Source organism: Rhipicephalus sanguineus, chromosome 3 (genome assembly GCF_013339695.2).
Source record: "Rhipicephalus sanguineus isolate Rsan-2018 chromosome 3, BIME_Rsan_1.4, whole genome shotgun sequence".
Classification (NCBI taxonomy): Eukaryota; Metazoa; Arthropoda; class Arachnida; order Ixodida; family Ixodidae; genus Rhipicephalus; species Rhipicephalus sanguineus.
In genome coordinates, this window is record NC_051178.1 from 135,538,645 (window position 1) to 135,566,526 (window position 27,882).

At 44.6% G+C, this 27,882-nt stretch overlaps 3 protein-coding genes across 3 annotated transcripts in view; 2 read left to right on the top strand and 1 right to left on the bottom strand.

Moving 5' to 3' along the window:
- LOC119385885 (serine/threonine-protein kinase PLK1-like) overlaps positions 1-20,939 on the bottom strand; it is a 41,312-nt gene extending 20,373 nt beyond the window's left edge. Inside the window, 9 exon segments of the mRNA XM_049414145.1 lie at positions 388-599; positions 1,935-2,181; positions 3,893-4,185; positions 10,061-10,188; positions 11,938-12,137; positions 13,123-13,436; positions 14,089-14,205; positions 15,154-15,261; positions 20,826-20,939. Coding sequence (XP_049270102.1) covers positions 388-599; positions 1,935-2,181; positions 3,893-4,185; positions 10,061-10,188; positions 11,938-12,137; positions 13,123-13,436; positions 14,089-14,205; positions 15,154-15,261; positions 20,826-20,939 — 1,733 coding nt within the window.
- LOC119387222 (isopentenyl-diphosphate Delta-isomerase 1) overlaps positions 1-27,882 on the top strand; it is a 110,326-nt gene that overhangs the window by 57,792 nt on the left and 24,652 nt on the right. The gene's annotated exons all lie outside the window — the stretch shown is intronic.
- LOC119387223 (isopentenyl-diphosphate Delta-isomerase 1) overlaps positions 1-27,882 on the top strand; it is a 109,641-nt gene that overhangs the window by 57,107 nt on the left and 24,652 nt on the right. The window lies entirely within an intron of this gene.

Genomic DNA, 27,882 nt, shown 5'->3' on the forward strand with positions numbered 1-27,882 from the left:
ATAGAATAAATAACACTCAAGCCCTCCAAAGCACATGAGCATGGTTCAACCTAGGACGATAATGCTATCTTATACCGCTGACATTGGGCTGCAAGTACTGTTGTAGGAACAATGTTAAACTGCTATTGCAACAGCACATCACACCAGCCCCTTGCACTTTAGAAAGAATGTAAAAAAATACAAAACAAGAAATAAAGCAAAGGTGCACTCAAATGTACAGCTGAAACTAGCAGCTCATAGTCACCGGAAATTAAAATGATGAACAAGTGAGAAACTATGCAATGAGATATAAAAAATATATAAAAACAGACTATAGCTGCGTACAAATTTTTTGCTATGTACAAATTTCCCGGCAAGGAAACTGCGAAACCTAAAAAAAAAAAAAACTGGGATATAAGGCGGCCGGACTAGGAAGACTCGCTGGTCAGCCGGTCTAAGATTGTCCGTGCATACTTCAGCCGAGAGAACAGCTCAGGTGGGCAGCCCTTATGAAGTGTCTCAAGCCGGTACGTGTGGAAAACCCGGTTGTTGTCTATGTACGACACTGCTGCCATCAGGGGGCACAAGATGAGCTTCGTGTGGTCCTGGAAAAAGTTGATCTGGAACAAAGCGAGGAAAGGTTGGTTGAGAAGTCACCCAGATTCCATATAATCAGAAAGGTAAACAGCGGGAACGCAAGAAACCAGGATTTTGGGTGTCCCTATACAGCAAGTAGTATAAAGTATGAATACAGACATTTCTCAAAGAGGAGACTCGTCAAATGATGGCACTGAAGCTGGTTACAAGGTTTCATTGAAGAAAATGTTTCACCACTGTCTGGCTTGCTAGGTGTTCTGTATGCTGCTACATCAGGCCTCAGCAACAAGTACTAAGAAGGCGAGTGAGCGAGAGATCATGCTCCAAACAATCCCTTTCCAAACACGTTCCAAAAAAATTCTGGGTTTTTATGTGCAAAAACCACAGTACGATTATGAGGCACCCCATGCCAAGGGACAACAAATAAATTTTCGACTGCCGGGGTTTCTATAACATGCAACTTCTTCACTGAGGCTTCGGTATATCGACCGACGACCGTGGGTAAACGCTGCTGCTGAAAAACATGAGTTCTGTACGATGCAGCGATTACCACAAAATGACACTTTTGCCATACAATATCGAAATGCGGTGATTCTGTAGATTTAGTAGCATCAAGCAACCAGGTCAGCCATCACATGCTTCTTGCAGTCGGGTGGGATGGAACATGCGTGAAAAAAATATAAAACTGCAGCAAAACAAGGGGCCCCAACCTAGTGACGACTGTGCGGTTACTGCCGGGTCGCTTTGCAATGAGACGGGCATGTTATGTGAAGGTATCCTCGCAAACAAGAAACCCGAGAACTTATGTCAAGTTCAGTTTTTCGAAGCCAAGCCGAAGTGCCGTTAACACACTCGTTGTCCAGTCTAATAATGAATGCTACAAGTATTGCGTCGCAAGACTGGACAACATTTGCTAAATTTCGCCACCGTAACTTGGCATAACTTCTGTAATAAAAATGAAGCACGAAACTACTACTCAGTTAAATCAAGAGAAAAGGGTACATGCATATCAACAAAACCAAAAAACTATATTTTATTGCATCAGGAACTTTGTTACAACAAGGATCAACTAGGTTCTGCTTGCACAGCAGACCATACTGCAACACAGTCGACCCCAATTACAGTAGACTCTTGTTAAACGAAACCTAAAAAAACCAGGAAAATGTGCTCCGTTTAGCAGGAGTTCCATTTACTGAAAGATGAACAGGGGGGCAGAATTTAAGTACGATATAAATCATGTTAGAGGCAACTGTTCCATTTAAGCAGCAATTCCGTTAAAGAGATTTCCGTTTACTGAAAATCTACTGTACACTTGAAAGTAAATATAACATACAAAGCTGTTTTCTGTAAGGACTGACCTGGACCGTTCCATTGGTCAGGTAGAAAGCGATTGCTGCCCGTGTTCGCAGCCATGCCCGTAGGCATGGCAGCCTGACCAGATCATCACATTCCCTGGGGCTGACATCTGCGCCTGTCATGAGAAGGTACTGCTTCATGTACGTACAGAAGTATTTTAGCAGCGTGATCTTTTTCTCCAGTGATGGCGGATACTCTTCCAGGGAATGGTAGTGCTCAATGCTGTCCTCATCGACGTACGTCAAGCTCCTGTCCAAATGAGAAAAATGTTTTATTTAGGGGTGTGCGAATATTCAAAATTTCGAATATTTTTCGCATAGTGTTTGCTATTCAATTCGATTCGCACTGGAATTTTACTATTCGAACTTCCCCAAAACAAACAGAGCTAACGTCTCATTAAAAGTGACCCCTTCAGATTTTTGATATGCTTCACCTCATTAAACTCTCGTATTGTGGCAAAGCTGCCTTTCAAGCTCCGTTACGGTCGAACTTTGCGAAGACACAGTCAACGTCCAATTAGAAGTGATCCCTAGATTTTTCAATATGCTTCACCTCATCACACCCCTGTACTGCGGCAAAGCTGCCTTTCAAGCTCCACTGCGGTCGCAAATGTATTAACTCAAGAAAACGCTGGTTCCAACATGGAGATGAAAGATGTGGCAGAGGTGGGGGTTCAATTAATGCTGTTTTGGACCTGAAATTTGGGCAGGGAGTCCGAAAAATTGGAAGCTGAAGCTTTTTAGCATCCAAAATTTCAGATGTTCTTATATATCGATGTCTACGAGGCAGATTTGGAACTCCGGACTTGAAGGGAGCACACCCTTGTCTGCCACATCATTTGGGCTTCCACAGAAGTTGGAAGAGGAGAAGAGGCTGAGGAAATGGCATCTTTGCCTATCACGTGCGAAGTGTTGTCGGCAACACTTTGGTTGCACCAAATCATGTACATAAATAGAATTCGGCCTCTACATTGCCTCGTTCTTGATAAGACAACTATGAAACACCACCCCACCAATGCTTCATGAATCTAGCGAAAAGAAACACTTTCATGTTTCTATCTCATAAGTATATGCTTAGGAAACCTCTCTAACATTTTTTTCTGCAATTTCGCTTCGAAGTATTCGAAAATTATTCTAGAAATATTTGAGAAATATTCGAAAATTCGATTCGATTCGCACTCGCACTTCAATATTTGAATTCACTTCGCACCCAAAATTTTGCTATTCGCACAGCTCTAGTTTTATTAACAGAAGCTCTAATGTTACGAATGGCAAAATATGATCTCAAATACTTCTGAGAAGTTGTGGTTCATGAACCCAGCTCAACATGTTTGCTTGAATGTATTGCATAACCAATATTCACGGAAAGAAAATGTACAATGCCTTCGATTGTTCGTTTATCATTTTGTCATAATGGTGAATGAATAAACAAAAATAAAGCCCAGCATTTTTCACGCCCACAACCATGATAATGATGATTAGTGGGGCTTTGTGGCGCAAGGGCCATGGGTGGCCAAAGAGCGCCATGTCTTGATAAAAGAACGATAGTGGGGTTCCTTAATAAGCAATTAAATCTAGGTACGTGGGTGTTTTAGCAGTACACTGCGTGCGGATGCTCAAATTGGGGAGCACCCAAAAAGCAGTGGGACGCCATATGTCCAGTCTTTCGTATTTTCGTATCGCTGGCTCAATAAAATTTCCTGAAGCTTGCCATATTAAATCTTCAGCTTCTTAAAAATTAATTCGGTTTTACGAATAAAAATCTGGTTTATGCATCACAGCCTGTGGATGCATAAACCTGAAGGAGACGTCGCTACCTGCATTTTCTTCTAGAGTTCTCCAGCTTACAAAGAACATCGTTGCAGAAAAAGAATTTTTTAAACCTTGCGGAATGATAATTTACTGATATGAGCCGAAACATTTCTCTTTACCATCACTCTCATTACAGAAAAAGAACTCACAGGTTGTTGTTGAGCAGGATGACTCGGGTAGTGTCATTGAATACCACGCCAATACTGTTGTCGCACAGCTGGTAGCCCAGACCGTACTTGTCAGTGTAGTCCACCCACTTGCTGACCCAGAACACCGGCACGGAAGCCGGATCCTCCGCCTCATCGGGACGTACAAAGCGCAGCTCGGGCGGACGAGCGCTGATCAGGTGCCTCAGGAGGCGTTGAAGCTCGCTGAGATGAGCCTCTCGTGGAGCATCCTTGCTGGCCGGGCTCTCTGAAGCAGGCTTCCGAGAATCACCTGGCTGAGCGGCTGCACAAAAAGTAAAACAGTGCTCACATGTCCCAATGAATATAAGTAGACTCAATAATCTAAACTCTGATAATTCAAACAAAATTTTTCGTTAGCCCCATTATGTTCTCAGTGTATCTCAAAGCCTCTTAGGCCGCAAACTGTCCCACCATAAAAGTTCGCTTGATTCACAGTTATTGCTTCCAGCTGTAAACATTCAATTTTTTTTTTTGTCATCAGAAGTCACAAATAAAGCCGACTGCCTGCCTACAAAATTGCCAAAGCAGCCCAACTGTACGCACTAACAATAATAATATCTGGGGTTTAACGTCCCAAAACCACGACTTGATTATGAGAGACGCCGTAGTGGAGGGCTCTGGAAATTTCAACCACCTGGGGTTCTTTAACGTGCATCTAAATCGTACACACTAACAACCGCATGCTGACCGAGGAAGAAAAAAAAACTGGGACGGTCTGGCCTGGGTCTACTGCGTCCTGAACTTTTCTTAATGTCATTTTCACCGTGGTACACTTGTCATACGGGAAAGCATTCTAAAAATGCAAAGGGGCTACCAGCTGTCATGAGAGAACACATTTCTTCCCTTATACATGCGTGCTTCTGTTGTATAGTAACTAGTACAAGTATGATCGCCGACATCTAAGAACTTTACTGGCAATCATGCAGAGCTGTCCGTAATGTTGCTGCGGCACAGAGAAACAATAAACATCACAAACACTAGTCGATATGTTGCCCTGAGTCTCATTTTTGGGAACTTCTGATAATTCAAAAAAAATCCTGAGATCCCGTCAAGTTTGAATTATCAAGTCTACTGTACTCCGTTCTATACGTAGCAGTCAACACTGCGAAGGCTAAACAAGAAGTTTGACCGGCAAAATGTATAACTCCGCACGTCTCATAGCTGCGTTTTGTAGCAAGTGGTCATGCGAGCAGAGCAAGGGCACATGTGTCGCAATGCTTTACATGAAACACAAAGAAACTAATACAACAACGATAAGAGATATACAACAACATATTTGCAGCCATGTAACAGTTCATCTCTAAGCCGCGACAAAAACTTCCAATTTATTACTCCGCATAAAACAAAGAAACATTGACATTGTGTATGTGAAACTATCCCCTGGTGTGAACACGTCTACTGCAAATCGTGCTAGGGGCAACAACTTTGGTATGGAATGGAGTACAGGCGTAGCAAAATCAGAGTTTCAGACTTCTCAGTTTGGAAACAGTCAAATCAGACCCTGCCATGCTTTTAGTATCCCCATTTCTTTTTCACATATCACTCCTTAGCTTCAGCTTGTTCATCAATGAGAGAGAGAGAGAGAGAAAAAAAAAAGACGACGACAATCACGCACGCTGTTGGGATTTGAGGCTCTGCGCAGGCTTCGCTTCCTTCTCTGGAACGTTCCTTATGGGAGTCACTTTAGCTTCTATCTCTGTGAGAAAATAGATGCACAGAGTAAGAACACCCTTTAAACAAGCACTACAAAGTCCAAAGCATAGCCAAGCAATGCTTGATAACACCCATACCAAATTACTATTGTTTATGCTGAATTGTGATGCAGTAAAGGCTTGTTAATTCGACACTAATTCAGAAAATCGGATAATTCGGATGTGTTCCCTGGTCCTGGCCAGCATATGCATATCTTAATGACATCAAACTCTCGTTAATGCAGTCATATTTAGTCGCAAGCCGATTAACTCGGAAGATCCTCAGAGCATGCGAAGCGACGCAAAAAGGAAAACGGCGTTCGCGGACAGCAAAAATGGCTCTGGGCTTTCAGAAAGGTGTGGCAGCCATCCACAATTGCGTTTGGGTACGTAGTAAGGTTTGGGTCCGGAGCACGTTTCGGATTAGGACACGAGGGTTCACATTTTGAATGAAGCCACAAATGACGAAAATTGCAGCTTTTGCACTGCTGTGAAGCAAAATAACTGGATTTAGGTATTCAAGAAAATAGAAGTGCATTGATGTAATAGACATTTATTTATTGTTTTCTTGATAATTTCGATATTCAGTATTCGGTTAATTCGGACAGTTTTCCCGGTCCCACGAAATCCAAATTAACAAGCTTTTACTGTATATGCGCTAATAATTTGCACAAGGAAGTACAGCATTGCACTATGCATGTTCAGCATGCGAAACAACTTCCCTTGATGTGAGTGTTCGTAATGAAAGCAGCACATCAATAGTACTTCATTTGGAACGGATACCACACATACAGGTCACAGTACACACACAGTGAGCCTACTTGAACTCTCAACAACAAAATGTGCTCCATCACTGTTTCGTGATGGTGATGACGTTACCTGACCCCTCTGACGAGAGGCTGCTGCCAACGTTGTTTCTGTTTCATACTCTATTCTAACGTGCAGACAATTTTGGGACTCATTTTCTCGAAAAGATTCGCGTTAGATTTGATCTTTTTTAAGGCGAGAATAAAGACCTATGCACACCTCCCCCAATTAAATGCTTGGCTGCCTTTTTGAAAATTTTATCTACCTTCCTTGGAGCAGAGCAGGTTTATGCAGCGGGCTAATTTAGCGGGTGCGCACCCGTATTTTGGGTAAGACTAAGCATCGTTGCCTGTAATCTTATTTTGAGATTACACGACGGTTTTGCGTGGTTGTATAATCCAAGTTCCATTGTACTTTATTCCTGAATAAGAGAATTCTGAGGTTTTCACATAAAGCAGAGTATGCAAGCTTACGCAAACCTATTTCATACTTGGAATGGCATATCAATACTACCATATGCTAAAAATACTCTTTTGGTGTAAGCTAGATTTTAATATTATATTTCACTATACCCCTAAACAGAGGTAAGAAATAGAATGTAAGTTTTCTTTACACCATCAGGTCAACTACGCCCACTTCAGGGCAGAAAGACTCCCATGTTTGCCAATCAACCTGGTTCTGGGCTTGCTGTGGTCACATGGTCCCTACAAACTTAATCTCATTTGCCCACTGCCTCACCCAGAGGGCAGAAGCCAACGCGGTCGGTCTGAGCAGCCGCGCGCCCTCGCTGCTTCTCAGCTTTGAAAATCCGCTTGCCTGCTTGCGTGCCCTGCGTTCGGTGTGAACGTGCCTTTACTCCTTTTGGCTAATCTGTTTTTTCTCTTGCGAATTAATTGCGATCGGCGGGTGGTCCGTTTTATGACCAAGTGTTGTGAGCAACATTCACAGCTCTAAAGCTGCGAAAAATTGAGAACGATTGGCTGCAATTGTCACAGAACTGCGTCGGGTTGAAGAGGAAGGCCCTATTTATGCAGCAAGTCACCTTGATTAATTTTTTGTGACCATAAAAATAAATAGCATGTTGTGAAACCTTAGAGCTCATTTTTCTCAGTTTGCACTTTTGGAGAGAACGAGCTCGTTAGGAAAACTATCATTTGCAAACTGCTTCGCCAATAGCTGCTTAAAAGGTTGTTTCTAGACTAAGTATTTTCCAACACAAATGTGAGATGTCCTACATGCTCTGACAAGGAAAAAAATTCTTTGCCTATAGAGGGATGGCATTTTTACAGAAACGTCATGAAAAATACACGACTGGCCTTATCCTGCACTACAAACCATCTAGAATGCATATAATGGTAAAAAATCAGCAGATTTTCATTATTTTTGAGATGATAGTTTTCCTAAGTTGGCATACATGATTTATTTATTTATTTATTTACAAGTACCTTACAGGCCTCGCCGAGGAATTGTGTAAGGGGGGCAATACAAAGTAAGAACAAAGTAAGAACAAATTGGGTTAACATTGAGTCAGTAGGAACAATGCAGAACAACATCAACAACAACAGCAAAAAATGTCCAAGTACAAAAACTAGTCATATGTATGTCACATGAGTATAGGAAAGTTTGAAACACGTACAATAAATTCAACAGCGTGTTGGACAGATCGAATGATACGTAGTGAAACAGACTACGCATCAATATAACATCTATAGTTTTTTCGTATTCCCGCTAGGGTGCTGAAATTTGGAATATGTTCTAATGCCCAAAAGATAAGCCATCCCTGAAAGTTTCATCAAAATTGGTGCAGCAGTTAAAAAGTTGACTCTTCTGCCCTGCATCCTCCCTTAATGACCAGCGGTTATCTCGTCTTTGCACTACATGCCCTGCCCATTTCTTTTTGATTTCGACTAAGGCATTTGTTCCCAGACCCATTCTGCTCTCTTCTTGTCCCTTAAGGTTGCACCCATCATTTTCCTTTCCATGGCTCGCTGCGTCACCCTCAATTTAAGTTTAACCCTCTTCGTAAGCCTCCAGGTTTCTGCTCTGCGGGCAAGTACCGGTAAAATGCAGCTGCTATATACCTTTCACTTGTTTACACGAGCCACAATTCAAGGTTAATGTAAGACACGTAAACCTGTGTATATGTTGGTAGAAACTGTTCAAGTTGAAGTTTTTAATAGGTACCTATGTATGGCAAGCTAATAAGCACCTATGTATTACAATAGTAAATGTATACGTGTATATGAATGTATTTTAACACGAAAGTGTTTTATGCCGGGGTCCACCAAGACTTCAGTGACATATACCCGTCACGGAAATGACGTCGAAAAATTTACACGCTCAGATGGCAAAGAAAAAAAGTTCCGTCAACGGCATCGAACCCAGGATCGCTCAGTCCGCAACAACAGATGCCGGGCACGCTATCCACTGCGCCATGGTCACAGACTCCAAAGGCTTTACAAACGTGCCTTTCATATCTACCACTCTCCCGGCCTGCGGGGTGGTGTTGCCCTCTGGGAGCGGTAAAGTAAAGTAATTCGTCATAACTGTGGCCTCCGCGATTAGCACCTGCCACGCGTTACACGTCCGTCCCATTCGGCGTGTTTTCAATATAAGTTCAATTTTGTCAATGTCTTAACACACCGCGAGGTGGCGACCTTACCCCAAGAGTCATAAAAGCGTCGGCCTCGCTCATAGCATCACGCTAATCCAAACCAAAAATAGCTCTGCGACGCGCGCCTGCCTCACCTGGCTGTAACACCGCGTTCCCCGCTCACGCGCTCGCCCCGAGAAAAATCGCGGCCGGGCTACCGGGGCGGCACGACGCTCTTTGCGTTTCCCTATAGTCCGGCCGTGGGTGTTCAATCACATTTTAACATGCCGCGGGATGGCGACCAATCTCTGCGTCCAATATGCGACACTCTTCTGACTATCACACCTCGTTCTCTGATTACGCTTTCACCGCTAACTACTACAGCTACCACAAGGGTTTGTTTAATCATTTAACACGGACATTACTCGTCGGGACGGAGATGTACCAACAATCATCAAAGTGGGTGCATCCACGTTAAACGGTGCTATAGCTGCCAGACATCAATATATTTTGTGCAAACTCTCTCATATCAATGTATAGTAAACATTGAGTTACTTCTGTAAGGGCACGCTTTACTTTCGTGTTATTCCGATTCCTATGATGGAGAGATCAACTATCTTTTTTTATGTTCATTTTTGTTTTCTTTCCTCTTAGCTGACGTGTACATTCTTCGCTGCATATTGTATTGGACCGGCCGCTGGCCACTTCTGGCTATATATATCGGTCCAAATAATCTTTGTACAGTAGACTCTCAGTGAATGGAAACCTCTTTAATGGAATTGCTGCTTAGGTGGAACAGCTACCTCCAATACGATTGGTTTCGCAGTCAACTTCTGCACCTCTATTCATCTCTCAGTAAGTGGCACTCCTGTTAAACAGAACATGTTTTCCCGGCCCTCTCGGGTTCCGTATAGCGAGAGTCTACTATGTATGCAATTTTCTTATGGAAATAAAGTTCCATTGATTGACCGATTGATTGAATTCCCTTTCACCTTGGATGGGATCAAGTTCCAACTTTATAGATCAATCGAGACAAACAGACTCACCAGGGCCTTCATTTCGCTCCAGCAAGGGCTTGCGGCCATTCACAGTCAGGGTGGCATTGAGCGTGTCGTTGCGGGGCTCGGTGGTCAGGCAAGATGTGGGGAGACGGGACGGAAGCGGTCCTGCAACATGCGACGAATGCATGGTGAACCCTTCTGTACTTCCTCAGCAACCACTGTGATGAATTGACAGACACTAGGCACAGCAAGGAAAAACAAGCAACATTTGTCAGTCTGGGTCAAAGAACCCTCACCCCGTGACTAAAACCCATGTGGCACGGGCGTTTGGAAAGCCTCCCAACCGATAGTCTATTGACTCAATGGTTGAGCACAAGCTGCTACACGGCACGTTTCGAAGGCCCCCTAGTCGAAAGTCTATTGAGTCAACGGAACACCCCACAAATCCATTGAAATTTCTATAGCCATTGAGCAATGGAAGAGGAAACTGCGCAAACGTGCCCTTTCGTTCTTGGTGTGCTTGTACTCCTGATTAGAGAAAAGGAATCTAGCCAGTATGCTTTAAAAGTAATATATGTGAGCGTTGCAAATTCTTTAATAAAGTATTTTTGTCACTTGAAATATGCGAACTGCACATACTCGACAACAGCAATGCGCTTGTCTTCATACTTAATAACTAAATATGTATTCATAACTATGAATAAACAATTTATTGAAATGTTTAAACAAAAACAGCAGACATATTTGTGCTTTTATGTGAATTTATATTATTTAACTTTAGGCAACATGAATACAAAAATGAAGATCCGCAGCACCAAGAAATTTTTGCAAGAAGTGCCTGAACCATGCAACGGCCATTTAAAACTGCCGCGTAGCAGCGCGACAACTCCATCAAGTCTATAGAGTTGTGGAGTCTCAGTGGCCATCGACTCGATGGCCTTTCACAAGTGCCCATGTGACAAAGGTATAAAGCAGTTTTGTCTCAGTTTTCAAGATAACAATGGTATCACCCCCTCCACTCCTTTCGAATGCCCTACCCACATGAATGACAACCAACGGACAATCAAGTCAAGAAAGGTACAGGGGACGTTATGTGTAGTAATTATGATATAAATGAAAAAATTTAAGTGGACGAAAAGACAACTTGCTGCCGGTTGGGACAGAACCTGCAAACTTCATAACGCGTCCGATGTTCTACCAATTGAGCTACGGTGGCAGTCGTCCTCCCGTACACTTTATCAGGTATTTCTGCGCATGAAAACCTGGGAGTGTTAGTAAGCGCCACTTGTAGCCATGACTGAGAGTGTGGAACACTTGCCAGCTGGCATCACGTACCATGTGATCTTTTAACGAGTTGGCAGCTGACCAGTAAGCCCTAGCATACTACCTGAAGGCATCAAGTCTGCAGGAACAAGACACTCGCTTTGAATGAACAAAAGAAGACAATTTTAGAGAACAAAAGAAGAGAATCGGCCACGCTATCCAAAGGTTGCTGTTCGGTCCCTGCCGGCAGCAAGCTGCGTTTTTGTCCACTAATTTATTCACATTTACTATAATACACTTAAAAGACTACAAATAACGTCCCCGATACCAATTCCTTGGCTTCAATGCAATAATTGTTGGAGTTTAACGTCCCAAAACCACGATTTGATTATGAGAGACTCGGTAGTAGAGGGCTCCGGAAATTTTGACCAGCTGGCGTTCTTTAACGTGCACCTAAATCAAAGTACACGAGCCTCAGGCATTTTCGCCTCTATCAAAAATGCGGCTGCCGTGGCCGGGATTCGATCCTGTGACCTGTGGGTCAACAGTCAAGTGCCATAACCACTAGACCACAGTGGCGGGTCTCCTTGGCTTCACTGTCTGTTGGTTTTGATAAGAGTGTGTCTAGCAAAGTTATACAGAGAAACTCACCCCATGTCATGAATTCATCCTGGAAAATGGCCTCTATGTTGGGACGCTTCTCTGGATCTTGTTGCAGCATTTTTCTGATGAGCTTTCTGGCAGCAGAGCTCACTGATGAAGGCACATGATATTCATTTTTTTTTATGCGAACATAAGTCTCTTTCAAGGTCTGAGTCTCGAATGGCGGATGACCAACAAGAAGGGTGAACCTGCAGATAACAGAAGCAACAAGAAATTTGTGTGTAGGGCTTTATTTTTTTTTCCTCCACTGAATTGGCAGTTTACCGTGCTTTTGAAATTAGGAGCCCTTCCCTAACTGGGATAATGGGGGCAAGCAGAGCTTGGCATGCGAGTGCCTGACAAACTATTTTTTTTTCTTTCTATCACACTATGCAATGCCCCCGCCTAACTTTTTCCTTCCTGCATGCCAGGCATTGGATCTTCACCCACCTGCTTAGCAGCGCAACACTTCTGTAGCTACAGGCAACAACAATGGCCATGCGTGAAACGATTAAATGCAACAATTAAATTACGAGCGATCTTGATAAAAGATCGGATTTCCATTATCGGAAACGCCTGATAGCCGACAAGCTCACGATCGAGAGAGCATCAGTTATTGGAAAACGGCGCACACAAATATTCACACGACCGGAGCACCTTTGAGAGACTATTTGCATACACCCGCACATCTGTACACTCACCGGTGTAGTTCTCTTGCTTATTATGTCGCCGCCACCCCCAAAATATGTAGTACATACGAGCTTCCCTCAATAATTTGTTACTGTGGTTAACTCTCCATACAATGCAGACTGTCATAGACTATTTCAACTCAATCTTGCAAGCACTGGTGACAAGTGGGGCGGGCCATCACACAACCAGAGTGCTCTTTCCACTCACTGATCGCTTGTTACCATATGCCTCACAAGTGTCTCAAGCAACTCATAGATGGGACAATGGCTAGTACAGCATGCACCTCCTCTAAATTAAAAAGTAGCTGCACTATTTGTGGAGTATGTTGCACAACAATAGTAATCCGGCTAGCTTTAGTTTCTTTTCTTGAAAACTGTGCACTCGATGCATCCCTCTCAAGAATGCATCCCAACCCACGACAAAGTTTTGCCGTGCCCATGTGTTAGTACTACTGGTACCAATGCTAGCATGCCGGGCAGTAAAAAACAAAATATGAATACTCACAAGATGCATCCGATAGACCAGATGTCAACCTCAAAGCTGTGCCCCTTTTTGGAGAGTATTTCAGGCGCTATGTAGTTGGGCGTGCCGCAGAGAGTCTTCTTCCTCTCGCCGTCAAATTCCAAGCGGGTGGCAAGCCCAAAGTCTCCCACTTTGAGCTCCATCTTGTCATTGAGCAAAAGATTTCCCAGCTTGAGGTCTCTGTGAATGACCTTCTCTTGCACGAGGTAGCGGCACGCAAGAAGAAGCTGGTGTAGGAAGTAACGAGCCTCCCCCTCCGTGAGCATCTTGCGACGCCTGTGCATTTCCATAAGACTCTAGAAAGAAAAAGAATTTCAGTCCCATCCCCGGTACCAAGGGGCACAACCACAGAATGCACTGGGACATCTAATTGTAACTCCTTAACAGGTTAAAGACGCGAACATACGGCACCGCAAACAAGTCCCAAAACTATGATACGATTATGAGGGACACCATAGTGGAGGGCTCCGAAAATTTTGACCATTTGGTTTTCTTGAACATTGCACCTAAATCTAAGTACACGGGCCTTTAGCATTTCGCCCTCATGGAAATGCTGCCACCGTGGTAAGGTTTCGATCCTGCGACCTTTGGGTCAGCAGTTGAGCACCATAACCACTACACCGTCGTGGTGGGTTTGATTGGCTGATGTATCATGGCTCGTTCGACTAGAAGTGGAGCTCGATTCATGCATGACACCAAACCCACAGCTTTGCCTACTAGTGTACACTACCGACTACTTCAGCCAATGCAAGTGCATTTAAGCATGAAAGCAGCAACAGTGTTTTCAAAAGCTGGAATCCACTGCTGCCTTGGTTCACCCAACCTTTGAAATTTCTTTCATTGCAATTCTAGAGTTCCCTGCAATAACTATGCGGTAGGAAATTATGTGGGAATGAGCATCCCGTAATACAGCGTTGACATGTCACCATGGATTGAGGGGATACATACCCGTCGGCTGCAAAGCTCCAGGACAATGTAAACATTCTTTTCGTCTTCAAAGTAACTGTTGAAAGCTACAATGTGCTTGTGATCGAGGCTCCGGTGGATTTGTATTTCCTGGGCCATCTGCAAACAGCAGACAGGCATGAAACAACGCGGAATCTAATGCATGCCTTTTAATACGAGAACCTTTACACCACACTGTACAAGTGGCCACCACGGTATTTTATTAACGATTGGTAGGCACTTTTCAGACATGTTTGAGTGTTTGTGCAACAACACTAGAAAAATGCAATTCATGATCGAGCCCAAATTCATGTGTCCTGCAAGACATTTAGTCTTGCAGGACACATGAACACAAGTTGGCAGGCTTGCTTTGCACGCCAACAGGAAAACAAAACATTTACACAGATGCAAAGCTATAGTACGAGCAGAAAACTGCCCAAACTATGAGCATTACGTAATTGAGAAAATAGTAGAGCTATTCCTCGTTTTAACGCTCTGGGTACTGAATTTCCCTGTACACTTCGAAGTCATGTAGACTTTGGAAGAGAAAAAAATGGAGGGGGGGGTGGACCAAAGCTTGGTTGAAACCCAGTTCATGGCCCCCTCCTAGTTGATACATGGTGTGAATTGTTGAAACTTTCGATCAATAGATCAAGGAGTTACTATTCGTAAATACCAGTATACTCTGAATACTTCAAACTGCATGCTATTCAATTCAGGTCGCCACAGTATATTTGTGCGGTGGAGTATGCCGTACGACAGCCATTCATACTGAACGTTACTCGATAAGCTCACTGCAGACTTCGAAGTATGCAATTAAATTGCTTGCTTTTACTTCAATTTGTGCCTTTTAACTATGTTCCATAACATCAAGCATAACAACAAACTAAACTTAATATATTGGGGTGTGGAAATCAACAGTGATTACGGCGGTTCCTTATCTGAGAACCACTGAATATTGTCTTCAAAATTACTATTTGCGTATCTGTGCTGGTTGGACAAAAATGCGCGCCACAGTAAAATTTAAGGAGCCCAATCCAATGAAAGTCCGTGCTCCTGGACAGTCACCTTTTCTTTCTGGTGTGGCTTGAGGAGAAGTGCCTTGGAGACCACTTTGCCTGCATAGACTACGTTGGTGGCTTTGTCCGTTAGCTCGTAGCATTTTGCAAATCCACCCTGAGAAAGTAAGGGACAACAGGTCAACGTTTCACCCACCCATAAGAAACTACAGTGACATCAGTGGAGTGAAAGCTTAAAGGGGTGGTGCCATCAAATTTCGAGGCTATAACAAGCCTGTTGTGGGTTTCCTCTGTATGCAAGGACACTCCACGCGAAGGGTCGGACACAGCAACCGTTTAGAATATATTTTAATTCACTTCCAAAGTGTAGCTAAATGCCCATTCTCCCGATTGAGACCCATCGCTAGCGCGCCAACTCTGACGTAGCTCTATAGGAGGGGCAATGAAAGTTGTAGTGACGTCACACCAGATCTGCTGTAGTGATGTGAGTGACCTCCGCCACCTCCGCAACATACGTACCGGCAAAGCATTGGTGGCTGCATCACTCACCGAGTTTAGATCGCTTCCTGCCTAAGTGCATCAGCCTTGTGTGGTCACGTGACCAAGCCCCCAACACTGCTACGTCACTGCCCAACCTTGGCACCCAGAAACAGAAACCGAAAGTTGTCCGCACAAAAAGGCAATATTAAATTATTTAGCGAGAATACATTAATCTTGGTGCATGTATCATGCTTCCTGGAGCTATAGGAAACGCTTACAGCAAAGCACGCACAAGCCGCAAATTTGGTGGCACCACCCATTTAAGGTATGTAAGGACTGAAAAGCGATAATAGGCTCTTTACAATGGAGCTTCATCATGCAATGCCAGCCACGATTGACATTCACCATAACACAACTATTTTACGAGTCAAGAGCATCTGTAATCTGGAAAGAAAAAATCCCAAGTGTGGATGCGATGAACCTAGAAGTGCACAGAGCCTTTAGTGCTTTGCTTTATTCACGCCCCTATCGACCAATGCTGGCAAAACTGGGCTGATAAAAGCTATACTGTAACACCCTATGGCCACTGCATTGAGCCTATGCCAGGTTGCACTTAAAAAATAAATTAAAGACTGTGGGCACAAGTTCTGCCACATGGCACATTCGCAAACTGCAGACGAAGACATACCGTTCAGACTATGCTGACATGCCCTGCCTTGAGCAGTAACCACGCATTTTTTTTTTTTTTTGCATGACACCACAGATTATTATTTCTCGGTTGACACAGTGCAATAGGGAAAAGCCCACGACATCCAATAGACCTTTTAAGAGCGGAGCTGTTTAAGCCGACCGTAATCTGTGCAACGCAAACAAAAAACAAAAAACTCTGCGCCGCAATGACGTCACCGCGCGTTGCCTAGCAACCTGTGTACCTGCTTGTGCAACCTGGGCGCACAGCTGTGCGCCTGCTTCACTAGCCCATACACTGCTCCTCCACCAGCCCGCCTGCCTGCCTGGACACTGTGCGCAACCGCTCGATCGCACCAGACGCGACGTCACAGCCAACTGTGCATGCGCTTCTTCATTCTGCATAAAGCCAGCATGTGGCGGTGGCGCATGGCTCCAGACACAAAAATGGGGAGACCGAAAAAGGTTCGCACTGCCGATGAGGAAGCCGCTTACCAGGAATCGCGGCGCGCTGCCAAGCGAGACTGTTGGACTCAATTCGTTTAAAGTAGTCCACGACGTAGTACGTCCGAAAAGGTGAGAGATGACTGTGCTGGACTCAACTGGAACTTGGCATCATGTCGTATAACTTGGCATCACTTCATATGGCCAGAACCAGCTATACCTGGCGACAACTTTCTGTGGCAGCACAGCCAAAGCTACATGGGCAGAGCCCCTGCGCACGTGTTACTACACCAAGTAGTCCGTTTGCAGGTGATTGTTTACAGGAACAGGAAAACGTGAAATAGACACCAGAAAGCCAGAAAACTAGAAACAGCAAAAACGTAAATCTTTCGCAGGATAAGCTTTCTTAAAATGCAAGAAGTCTTGAACATAATGCCTGTTTCTTTTCTTTTTATGTTTTCTTGTATGCTACGTAGTCTCCAAGAGTTAGTGTTCCCAGAGCACATGCAGCAATTTAAAAAAATGTGTGCTTTGGTTCCGCAGCATTGGCTGTGCTGCCACAGAAAGTTGTCACCAGGTATAGAAGCCTATCAGCTCCGCTTTGCCTTTAGCCTTGCATCACTAGTGCAAGCTACGCCCGGCTTTTTTTCCCCCCTTAAGATATCCCAGAATGCCCTGCAGAGCACTGGGGGAAAAGTGTGCACATCTAGCAAGCTGACTCTTCAGTCGCTCGCTGCTCGTTGCCACTTTAGCAGTACGAAACGCAAACAACATGTCGCCGCTTCTCGACTATGCTTACAGTATAAATACTACACATATCCGAACGCATCTGCTTGGATCTATGCATGAAATGTGAAAGGAATAATGCAGTCAGCGTAGGTATTATCGAGCCTATGTATGTCTATCGGGCGTAGCAGCTAAGCGAAATGCGCATTATCGCATACCAATACAGTCAAGATATGCTATCGTGAGCAATACGAGTTGCAGCACCGAATTCATGTTTATTAAAAAAATTACTTGTAATATACAGATATATGCGCATGTGCCGTATGGAGTGCAAGCTGCCTTTGCGCTTGAGCATTTAATGTCATGAACGCTTTTGCGCTTGCAAACTGCGTTTAGCCGTTATGGTATTTAAAAGGTAATTTCAGTGTTCCATCTCACGCTTCTCAGGACTATACATATCTACGGTATGGTCACATGTGAGCCAACACACGAAAATGCAGGAGGAGTCAGGTATGCTCAGAAAACTTCAAAAGGTGTTCCTACACTGAACCCACCCCCTCCCCCAAACTGGCTATTCCCCTGCCGTAGGGCGTACTGGTGCCAAAAACCAAATTTTTAAATGACACTTCGGTGCCACTCGGCTATTTTAACAGTGGCACGCGGAAATGCTAGACATATGAAAATCATAGAGAGGTCATGGCAACACAGAAGAAGCTTGTGAATGAATTGTGCAGTAATATGCTCCACTTTCTGAGAAGTGCTGGCACGGCACAGGTGGAAAGCTGAGAGAAGCGCTTGTCTTCTGTTCTTTGTGGTCCGTCTTGATTTGAGCTGAACTTTTCTTAAATGCTATGTACCAACTAGGCCCAACAAAAGTTTTACGGAAAGCTAATGCACGAGGCCCACGCGCCCGTTAATCAGTACCAAAGGACACTTGGAAACGCCAAGGCAGGACGAACAATAAAGTCTTTTAGCAAGTTACAGAAATAGGGTACGGGCATTACCATACCACTCCTCTTTTCTCGCTCGTGGCTGCTTCCAGTTTTAGTGAGTGCGTCCGCCGAATGACTGGTTCCTCGTTAACAATGCGTAGAAAGACTTATCATCATAGTGATTTTTGAAAAAAGCATTTTGGTGTTGGCAAAAGCAAAACGAGCAAGAAAGGAGGAGTGGTACGGTAATAAGTTACTATATTTTTGTACCTTGCTAATGTTACAGGTGTAATAGCTAGCAGCGACGCTAGGCTGAAGTGGGAGCCTGTGGTTCACCATTACTACCAATTTTATATAACCACAATAGAAAGAGCAGAGTTGCCGCACAGCTCGACTGCATGCTCGTGGTTTGGAAATTTAGAAATTTTGCAACTTTCGCACATTGCCGCAGTCTGAGCAGTGAAAATGAAATGATTATGACGCCGAAATGGCTTAGCAGGACGAGGAGACAGTGGTAGTGGGCGAAGGCCGATTAGGCTCGACTAAAATAGTGACCATAAACAACCGCCATGCGACGGCATACGTGTTTAGCCAAAGCCGCCTCAATGGTTACAGTGGCGCAGGCACAAATTTGTTTCGGTGGGGGCACATCCTTGATCTGAAGTGGGGGCCGGGCAGGCGGGTGTGGTCGAGTGTCATTTTGTCACTGAAACCGGCAAACGGACAGACAGGGTTAATGAAAACGACACACAGAGTGCTCGTCATTTTGTGCTCTATCTTATGGTAGAAGAAATTTCGGAAGGGGCATGGTGCCCGGTGTGCCACCCCCTGGCTGCGCCACCAAAGTGTTCCCAAAATTCACAGGGGCGATAAGAGGGGCATTGGGAATCCTTCAGAGACTTGAAAACTCACACGTCCGGCGAAAAGTTTTAACGAGGAAACTCCATGACACGACGGCATGCCGGAAATTTCTCGTCTCCCAGAAGCTGTATAGTTAAGGTATGAGGTCAAGTGTCTGAAAATTTTTTTTGAAAAGCGATAATCACTAGAAATTATTAGTCTACATTATAAAGCACACCTTTTTAGGCCCATGTGAGCATTATAAAGCAAGTCGTATATTTTTTAATTTTTCATAATTAAAAATTTCATTAAAATTAGGCCATACGCCAACAGTCCTACCTCAAGTTTCACTCTATCAAAAAACCTAACTTTTTGCAGATACATAAAAGAAGCTTTGGCCAGTGCAATGAAGCAAAATAAATGAGATCAGATGAGTATTCAAATAACCAAGAAATTATGCACTAACACTATTGGCGACAGCATATTAACTCTTGTGGCACGATTTTGCTTGTTGAGGTTCATTGCACACCCACTAATGTGATAAGGAAGTGTATCAAGTTTTAATGAAAAATATTTATTAGCAAAAACGTTATGAATGTTCGCGTAAGGAAAAAATCCAAAAATGTAAGTTCTGAGAAAATACGCAAAGATTTGAAACGGGTGCAGCGCTTACACAAGGTGCAGCGCCTACACAAGGATCAAAAGTCCTAAAATCCTTGATATTTGTAGCTAGTTCCATCCTGGACCTTACTCTTGTGTGCCTTTGCTCGAGCGGTGCGGCGACTTCCCTTTCTTTTTTCTAGCTTGCTTTGCAGTATCAGTGCCCTGACGGGACGCTTTCGCAATGTGGTGCCGATCATTTGCGAAGCAAGCTCATGCAGTGTAGAGGCCAGGCTCGATGCCAACTTGCTTCAAAATATCAAATGTGCTTCTGTTGCCATTATTCAAACGACACATAGCGAGCGTCATACAAAGCAAATTTGATGATTTACAGGCGTCCACCTGATGAGAAAATTATGACTTTTATGATCAGAAATGATGGGTTCGCAATGCTATTAGAGCATTATTACATGTTCGCACTTGATATAATTGTTAAATAACCAATAAAATATTACATATAAAGCTAATTTTATGATGCGCACAAAACTGGCACTTTCAGTTTCGGTTTGGTAGACGATGTGTGGTCTAAAATTTTTGCTTGTATCTTTTGAAAGAAACTGAGTAGACCAACTTTATGCAGCAAAATGATGGGCGATAAATCGCGCATTTAACATGACCAAAAACCAAGAAATGACATTGTGAAAAAAAAAAAAATCACTTATACGGGAAAAGACAAAAGGGGCAGCAAAACAAGCAATGGGAGTTCGCGATCTGCCTGCCTGACCCCCACTTCAGATCAAGAAAGTGCCCAAGAAAAAAATTTCTGGCTACGCCCCTGCCTGCGACGATAACGGCGGCAATCAGTCAGCGACGAGTCGGAACGCAAACCCAGTTCTGACATCGTTCGAACACTACCGCGGAGCATTTGTAATCTACGACAGGTCGACTGCCGGGTCTTTGCCAAGGCAGCGCATCCCATTCAGGCCACAGCATTACTCGGTAAACTGCCTACCTTGCCGAGAAACCTGCCGCGGACGTATTCTTTCTTGGTTTTCTTGTCGACGACAAGGTCTGGCAGGTCATTCTGGAGGGCTGCGCCCGTTCGGGTTGGAATTGCGGAAGCCATGTGGAATACGTTCGGAACCACGAGCCCGCGTGCACGCTGTCACGAGCCTCAAATGCGCACTGTTGACAAACCAGCCCTAGCAGCGCTGGGGCGCTGGCGCTGCTTTTTGAAGGTGAGAGTGTTGACGTGTAGCGTGTAGTACATCACGTGCAAAAACCCCAAAGCCTAGCACGCTATTGGTCGATGCAAAAAGAGTGAAACAAGAACTACGAAAGCGTGCATACCTTTTCGCAAATCAAAATTTGGTACATCCGACTTCCTATATTTTATTAGTATATAAACTAATAATTCTTCAATTTTTCTATATACCCTACACGGCCGATTAGTTCATTTTCCTTCATCTAAATTCTAAATTTCCCCACTTATGTTAACCGCCGGTTTCATGACCCCCCGTAGTGGGTAAGAGCCAAGAATGAAGGGTCAAGCAAGCAAGGCTGTCAAGATTAAGGGCATCTACCTTAATTCCTTCCTCTCTGAAATGTTAAGCTGACACCTTCGCCCCCTGGAGGGTCACACTGGCCCCCTGAAGGACGTCTCGTTAGCATAGGCGTGCACAGGTTTCCCCGTCAGGGAAAGGCAAAGTCTCATCGAAGCCCCCCCCCCCCCCCCTTTCTCCCTTCCCCGTTCATCGAATCCTAAAGACATTTCACAATGAATGGAAAATGAGGCGATGACATGTTTCTCATGGTCTGCCTTTGGTCCTTGGTTTTCTGCAGGGAGTAAAGGTGGGAAGTAAAGTTTTTGGAATGCAACAGGACCTTCGGCTGATCGTCAAAAACTTGCGTGTCCATAACCCTGCCCTTTAACCAATGATGGGACTCTAACTTCGCGCTCCACTAAGATGATTAAAGGGGAGGGGGCACCCCCCCCCCTGCTCAAACCGTACGCCTAAGCTCGTGACAACTGCTAAGCGTCGTAGTCCTGACTCCGGCGCGCCTGCTGCCATAACAATCCAGGACTTCGAAGAGCACGTTGATGATGATGATGCAAACTTTATTGGGGTCCAGAGAAGACGCAGGGGAGACCCCGCGCCACCCGGCTAGTCCCACGTACGTTGCTATCTATCTATCTATCTATCTATCTATCTATCTATCTATCTATCTATCTATCTATCTATCTATCTATCTATCTATCTATCTATCTATCTATCTATCTATCTATCTATCTATCTATCAACGTGCTAGAAGAGCACGTTGCTTCACTTTTACTACAGTACATTGTCACAACTTGACACAGTTATTTGCCTGCGTATGAGTAGTCGCTCGTCTATAAGACAGAATTACTCATATGTTTCCCGACGCATTTCCCGACACAACTAGCAGTTCAAAATTTCGGCAATTCGATATAAGACACTTGGGCAGTAAGTGTATACGGGGGGGGGGGGGGGGGGTGAAACCTGCTCTCTCGGGGGCTCAACAGCAGGTTTTCGGAGGTTCAACAATCCCTCCCTCCACTCCGAAAATTTTCAATTTTGCATGTGTGCCGAACATAGTTTCAATTTTGCATGTGAAAGAAGAGCCACCGTAACAAGTGCAGGCGAACCAGTAAGGCGGATACAAACGCGAGCTGTATGGTACTATATAAATTTAGGGAATTTATCCGCGTTTTCAAGTGAAGCGCACATAGATAGATAGATAGATAGATAGATAGATAGATAGATAGATAGATAGATAGATAGATAGATAGATAGATAGATAGATAGATAGATAGATAGATAGATAGATAGATAGATAGATAGATAGATAGATAGATGCCGTAAAATGCCGAACAAGCGCCCCCCTCCCTTTTTCGCGAGATCTGAAATAAGCGCCAGTGACCGAGCAAGCGCCCCCTCCCTCCTCCCCTGCGGCCACTTTTTTTTCAAGACGAGCATCGCTTGTGTAAAAAGAACCATAACAATGAGTACGCGGAATGCGTATCTAATGTTGTTTATGAAGTTCTCTTGTCATGTGGCCGGTAGTATATTGGTCAAACCGGTCGCTGCTTCAATGGTTTGACAGTGACGAGGGGGAATAAAAACAGTAAATAAATAAAGCATTTCATTAGAAACACAGATGGGCATTTTTTTTAACACGAAGATGTTTTATGCCGGGCTCCACCAAGACTTCAGTGACGTATTTCCGTCACGGAAATGACGTCAAAAAATTTGTTCGATCAGATGGCAAAGATAAAGTTCCGTCAACGGGCATCGAACCCACGACCGCTCGGTCCGCAACAACAGATGGTGGGCACGCTATCCACTGCGTTACGGTCACAGCCTCCAGAGGCTTTACAAACGCGCCTTTTATATCTACCACTCTCCCGGTCGGCGGGGTGGTGTTGCCCTCTGGGAGCGGTAAATTCGTCATTATGTGGCCTCCGCGATTAACACCTGCAACGCGTTACACGTCCATCCCATTCGGCGCGTTTTCAATAGAAGTTCAATTTTGTGAATGCTTTAACACACCGCGAGGTGGCGATTTTAGCCTAAGCGTCGTAAAAGCGTCGGCCTCGCTCATAGCATAAGGCTAATCCAAAGCAAAAATAGCTCTACGACGCGCGCCTGTCTCAGCCATGGCTGTTACACCGCGTTCCCCGCTCAGGCGCTCGCCCCGAGAAAAATCGCGGCCGGGGGGGGGGGGGGGGGCGGCACGACGCGCTTTGCGTTTCCCTCTAGTCCAACCGTGGTGTTCGATCACATTTTAGCATGCCGCGGGATGGCGACCAAGTTTTGCGTCCAATATGCGACACTCTTCGGGCTATCACACCTCGTTCTCTGATTACGCTGTCACCGTTAACTACTGCAGCTACCACAAGGTTTTGTGTATTCATTTAACATGCACGTTAGTTGTCGGCATGGAGATGTACCAACAATCATCAAAGTGGGTGAATCCACATTAAACGGTGCTTTAGCTGCCAAACTCTCTTATATCAATGCACAGTAAACATTCAGTTACTTCTGTAAGGGAACACTTTACTTTCGTGTTATTTCGATTCCTATGACGGAGGGATCAGCCATCTTTTTTTTTTTTACTCTTCCACGACGCTATAGTACATATGTTAAGGCGATTCTTTGCCTGTTAACACGATTCCTTGCCCGACGTGGCGCCTGTGTAGGGTATTTTTGGGAAGAATTGTTTTACGCACCGCCGTGGCTCGGTCTCCCTCCGTGGTAGAATACTCGACTGCCACGCAGTGGGCCCGGGTTCAAATCCCATGTGATCCTAGAAATTTATTTTTTCTTTTTTCGCACGATGGTGGTTACGGACATCGGCAGCGGCGGACAACTACGGCGCCAAAATCGGCTGTTGCTGTGATCTCATAACACTTTCGCTGTAAAATGTTCTTTTCACAGCGAAACATGTTTTCAAATATTCAGAATCGGGTGAGATTTGAACTCGGGCCCTCTGTGTGGCAGAGCCACGCCGGTGCTTGAAACTCTCTGGTAAAAAGACCTTATAAAGCCGTCATGTCGAGCAAGGAATATTGTTAACATATATACTTTAGCCAGGGGCGTAGCCAGGGGGGGGAGGGGCTTATGGGGCTTCAGCCCCCCTCCCCCCCCCCGAATTTTTTCGTGCTCTCATAACCACCGACGAGGGGCGTCACCCGGGGGGTGGGATTTATTGGGCTTCAGCCTCCTCGTCACCTCCCCCCCTTGAAATTTTTAATTTTTTCCTTCTATTATACACCGCCGTCCGAAATAACCACCTTCACCGAAAACCACCCAGAATGTCGTCTAAGATGTGTTTTTTTTTTTTTCGAGCACGACAATGCCGTGGACAGTTGAAAGGTTTTGGAAGGTGCCTTGTCTGCAAGATTTTTTTCAACCATGCAGTTTGTGAAACAGGGTATTACTCTGATTTCTTTTTTGAACAATAAAAAGAAACTTGACTCTAGCACGATTATTCCTATTTTTACCTTAATTTCACGCAGCCGGCGTCTGCCATTGTGTTCTTCCTAACCTAGAAGGTCTACAAGGCGACGCACGTTTAAGTACATTATTTTTTTAAGGACTAACGTCTTCGGGTCTAACATTTACTCTCCGTGCAGTTACTTCTACAAAGCAAGGTGTGGGAGCGGGCTAGTTGGTATTCCGTACTGCTAAAACTTTAGCGCAAAAAGTGCACAGCGGACAAAGAAACGACGAGCACAAGCGCTAACTTCCAACTATCGTTTCATAAAGCAACACACAGATATATACCTGTCACATGTGATTACAACGATATCAGTCAACGCACAAGAGGAAAACCTAAACAAAAAACAGCAAAACTACGCGGGACCAACACGTGCGGGTGAATTTAAGTGATATAGTTCCTTTTTTGTTAGTGCGATGGATGGCTTGCTGACGCAGCTTCCATTAGCAATCGCTGCCGCCTCAATGATGATCCTGGTGCTATCCTTAGGGTGAGTTGCCAACACTGTTGTACTATCAAATAAAGGCACGCATTTGCATTCCGCGCAATGAGCCGCCAAGAAACCATCACAACCTTTTTTCACTGTCTGATTGTGTTCGAGCAATCTCACATTCAGGCATCTGCCTGTCTGTCCGACGTAACTTTGACCGCAGGACAAATGTATGTTATACACTACGCCCTTCACACATTCAACAAATTCATTTCGGTGCCTAATTTTACAGCTGTTGGAAGGCCTTCTTACCGGACATAACTGCGACAACTTATTAGGCGCAGAAAACGCAACTGAAATCCCCGCTCTTAGACCAATCTTTTTGAGATTGTGTGATATACCATGCAGGTATGGAATCACAGCCACCTTCTTACGAACTGTTGCCTGCGAATCAGTACACGTGTCACTGATCTTCGAAAACTTGCGCAACTTCTCTGAAACAGATACCAGCAGGCGGCGTGGATATGCAGCTGCCTTCAAACGAGCAATTTCAACGCAGAAGCTTTCTTGCATCGAATGGTAGCAAGGCTTGGCCAATGCGTTGTGTAAAACAGGCACGAGCAATTCCGCGCTAGACCAGCTTGCTCTGTGCAGAGGCAAAAGGCAACACAGGTTTTTTTGCACGAGGCTCATATCTCCAGCATACATGGCTACTCGAAAAGGTCTGAGCATCCGGTCCAAGAACCTCAGGGATCCGTTCTTTTTTAGCAGTAATTCTACAAGGCAACTTTTGGTCCTCACGGATCACCTCGCCAGACGAATAGTCGGTCCGCTCACACATTGCATGCGAATGATCTTTTTATCCCCAGTTCAGATGAGCTGTTAATCCCCAGGGATTATTTTTCATATTTATTTAGCGCAAGGCGCGAATACTTTTTTTCGCGTGTTGTTTTCCGTGGTTACAAAAAATTGCGCGGAAAAGACACGACAAAACAATATTTAGCATTCCGTGCCTCACTGTTTTCGCTGTCAATGCGGCAACTAAATACAAAATACTAAATACAAAACGAATGGTGTTCAAGCTGCTGTTCGTGAGACATATCCAGCCACACTACACTCACTGCACCAGTCACTCCCTTAATCTACTTCTGTGTGCGGCATGCTCCATCACAGACATCCGAAACTGTTCTCGGACTCTAAAGGCGGCGTCAGTCTTTTTCCGTAAATCTTCTAACCGCTCACACGTTTTGCGAAAAATGATAAGCTTGAGCTGTACTGAGTCTACAAGGCAGCGCCTCTTGGGACTATGCGAAACGCGCTGGGTCGAGAAGCACGATGCAGTGCTTCTCGACCAGGGCACTTCTAAAGCACTTCTAAAGTACTTTTCAGTAATTGTACCATCCTCAATATCACCAATTCAAGATGATCGGGATAAAGGAGCAGAAAATCTCCTGACAGTTTTTGCGCATGACGTCGAAACGAGGGCTGCTTTGGGAGAACTGCGACTATGGTGGACAAAGTGGACGAACGAAGCAGCAAACCATCGCCCCAGTACAGGAACCGATGCCCTCTCTCATTGCGACAGCAGGTTCTATCCGAATGTGAACAAGCTACTACATATTCCAGCCACCCTTCCAGGGGCCACTGCCAGCGCAGAGAGAACGTTTTCAAGCATGAGGTTACTTAAGAACTACTCACGCTCCACGATGTCTGAGGAACGCATGGTAGGCCTGGTACTTCTGTACGCCCACAGAAATGTCGATATTAGCGTGTCGGAAGTTATTGACCACTTCGCTAAGCTTCCTCGCCGGGTAAACTTTGTCCTTTGATACCGAGCAGGACAAAAATCAGCGCAAACGAAAGGAAAAGACACTGCTGTTCCTGAGTTCAGGTCAATGAGCCCGTAATTCTGACGCAATATTATTGTTCACCAACTTTTAAAGCAGTGAGGATTTTGTACCTTTTAGCAGTTAACACCGTGACCTAATATAAACATACGAATACGGGCATCAGGTGGACATTAACAGCGAATCGACAGCTTCACCTTGTTCACTGAGAGGTCGGCATACGCGGCGTTACCAAACAAATTCAGCTATTGGGAAGCCGTACTAGCGGCATTGTTTGTTACTTTCATTTGTCGGTTTTGTTCTTTATTGCTATTTGAACTAGAAGCGACAACCCTCCTTTTATATTGAGTGCACAATAGTGGTTCGCACTTTTAAAACAGTTTTGAAATAGTTTCTTTCGTTATTTCTGCGCTGTTCCATAATAGGTCTCTCCACATGGTGCGTCCGAGAGAGCAGCTTGGCCCAAGGACATATCAGTTTCTGTGATTGTGCAGCATGTTCTTTTGCCTTATTTTGGACATTATGCATAGTGATCATTGCTTAGTTCTGTATATTGATCTATTACATCTTGATCTACTACAATCGCGAAGCTTCTCGAACACTGCTTCGCGGACAGCGTCGAGCGTTGATAACCGTCCCTGCCGGTCAAACACGAATACATCAAAACAAGACAAGAAGTGGGCGTGGCAATTATTTAAATGTACTTTTGTGATGCTTTGTGTAAGCATACTGCGCACTGTTTCCGGTTACTTATGTTTTGCCTGTATTCG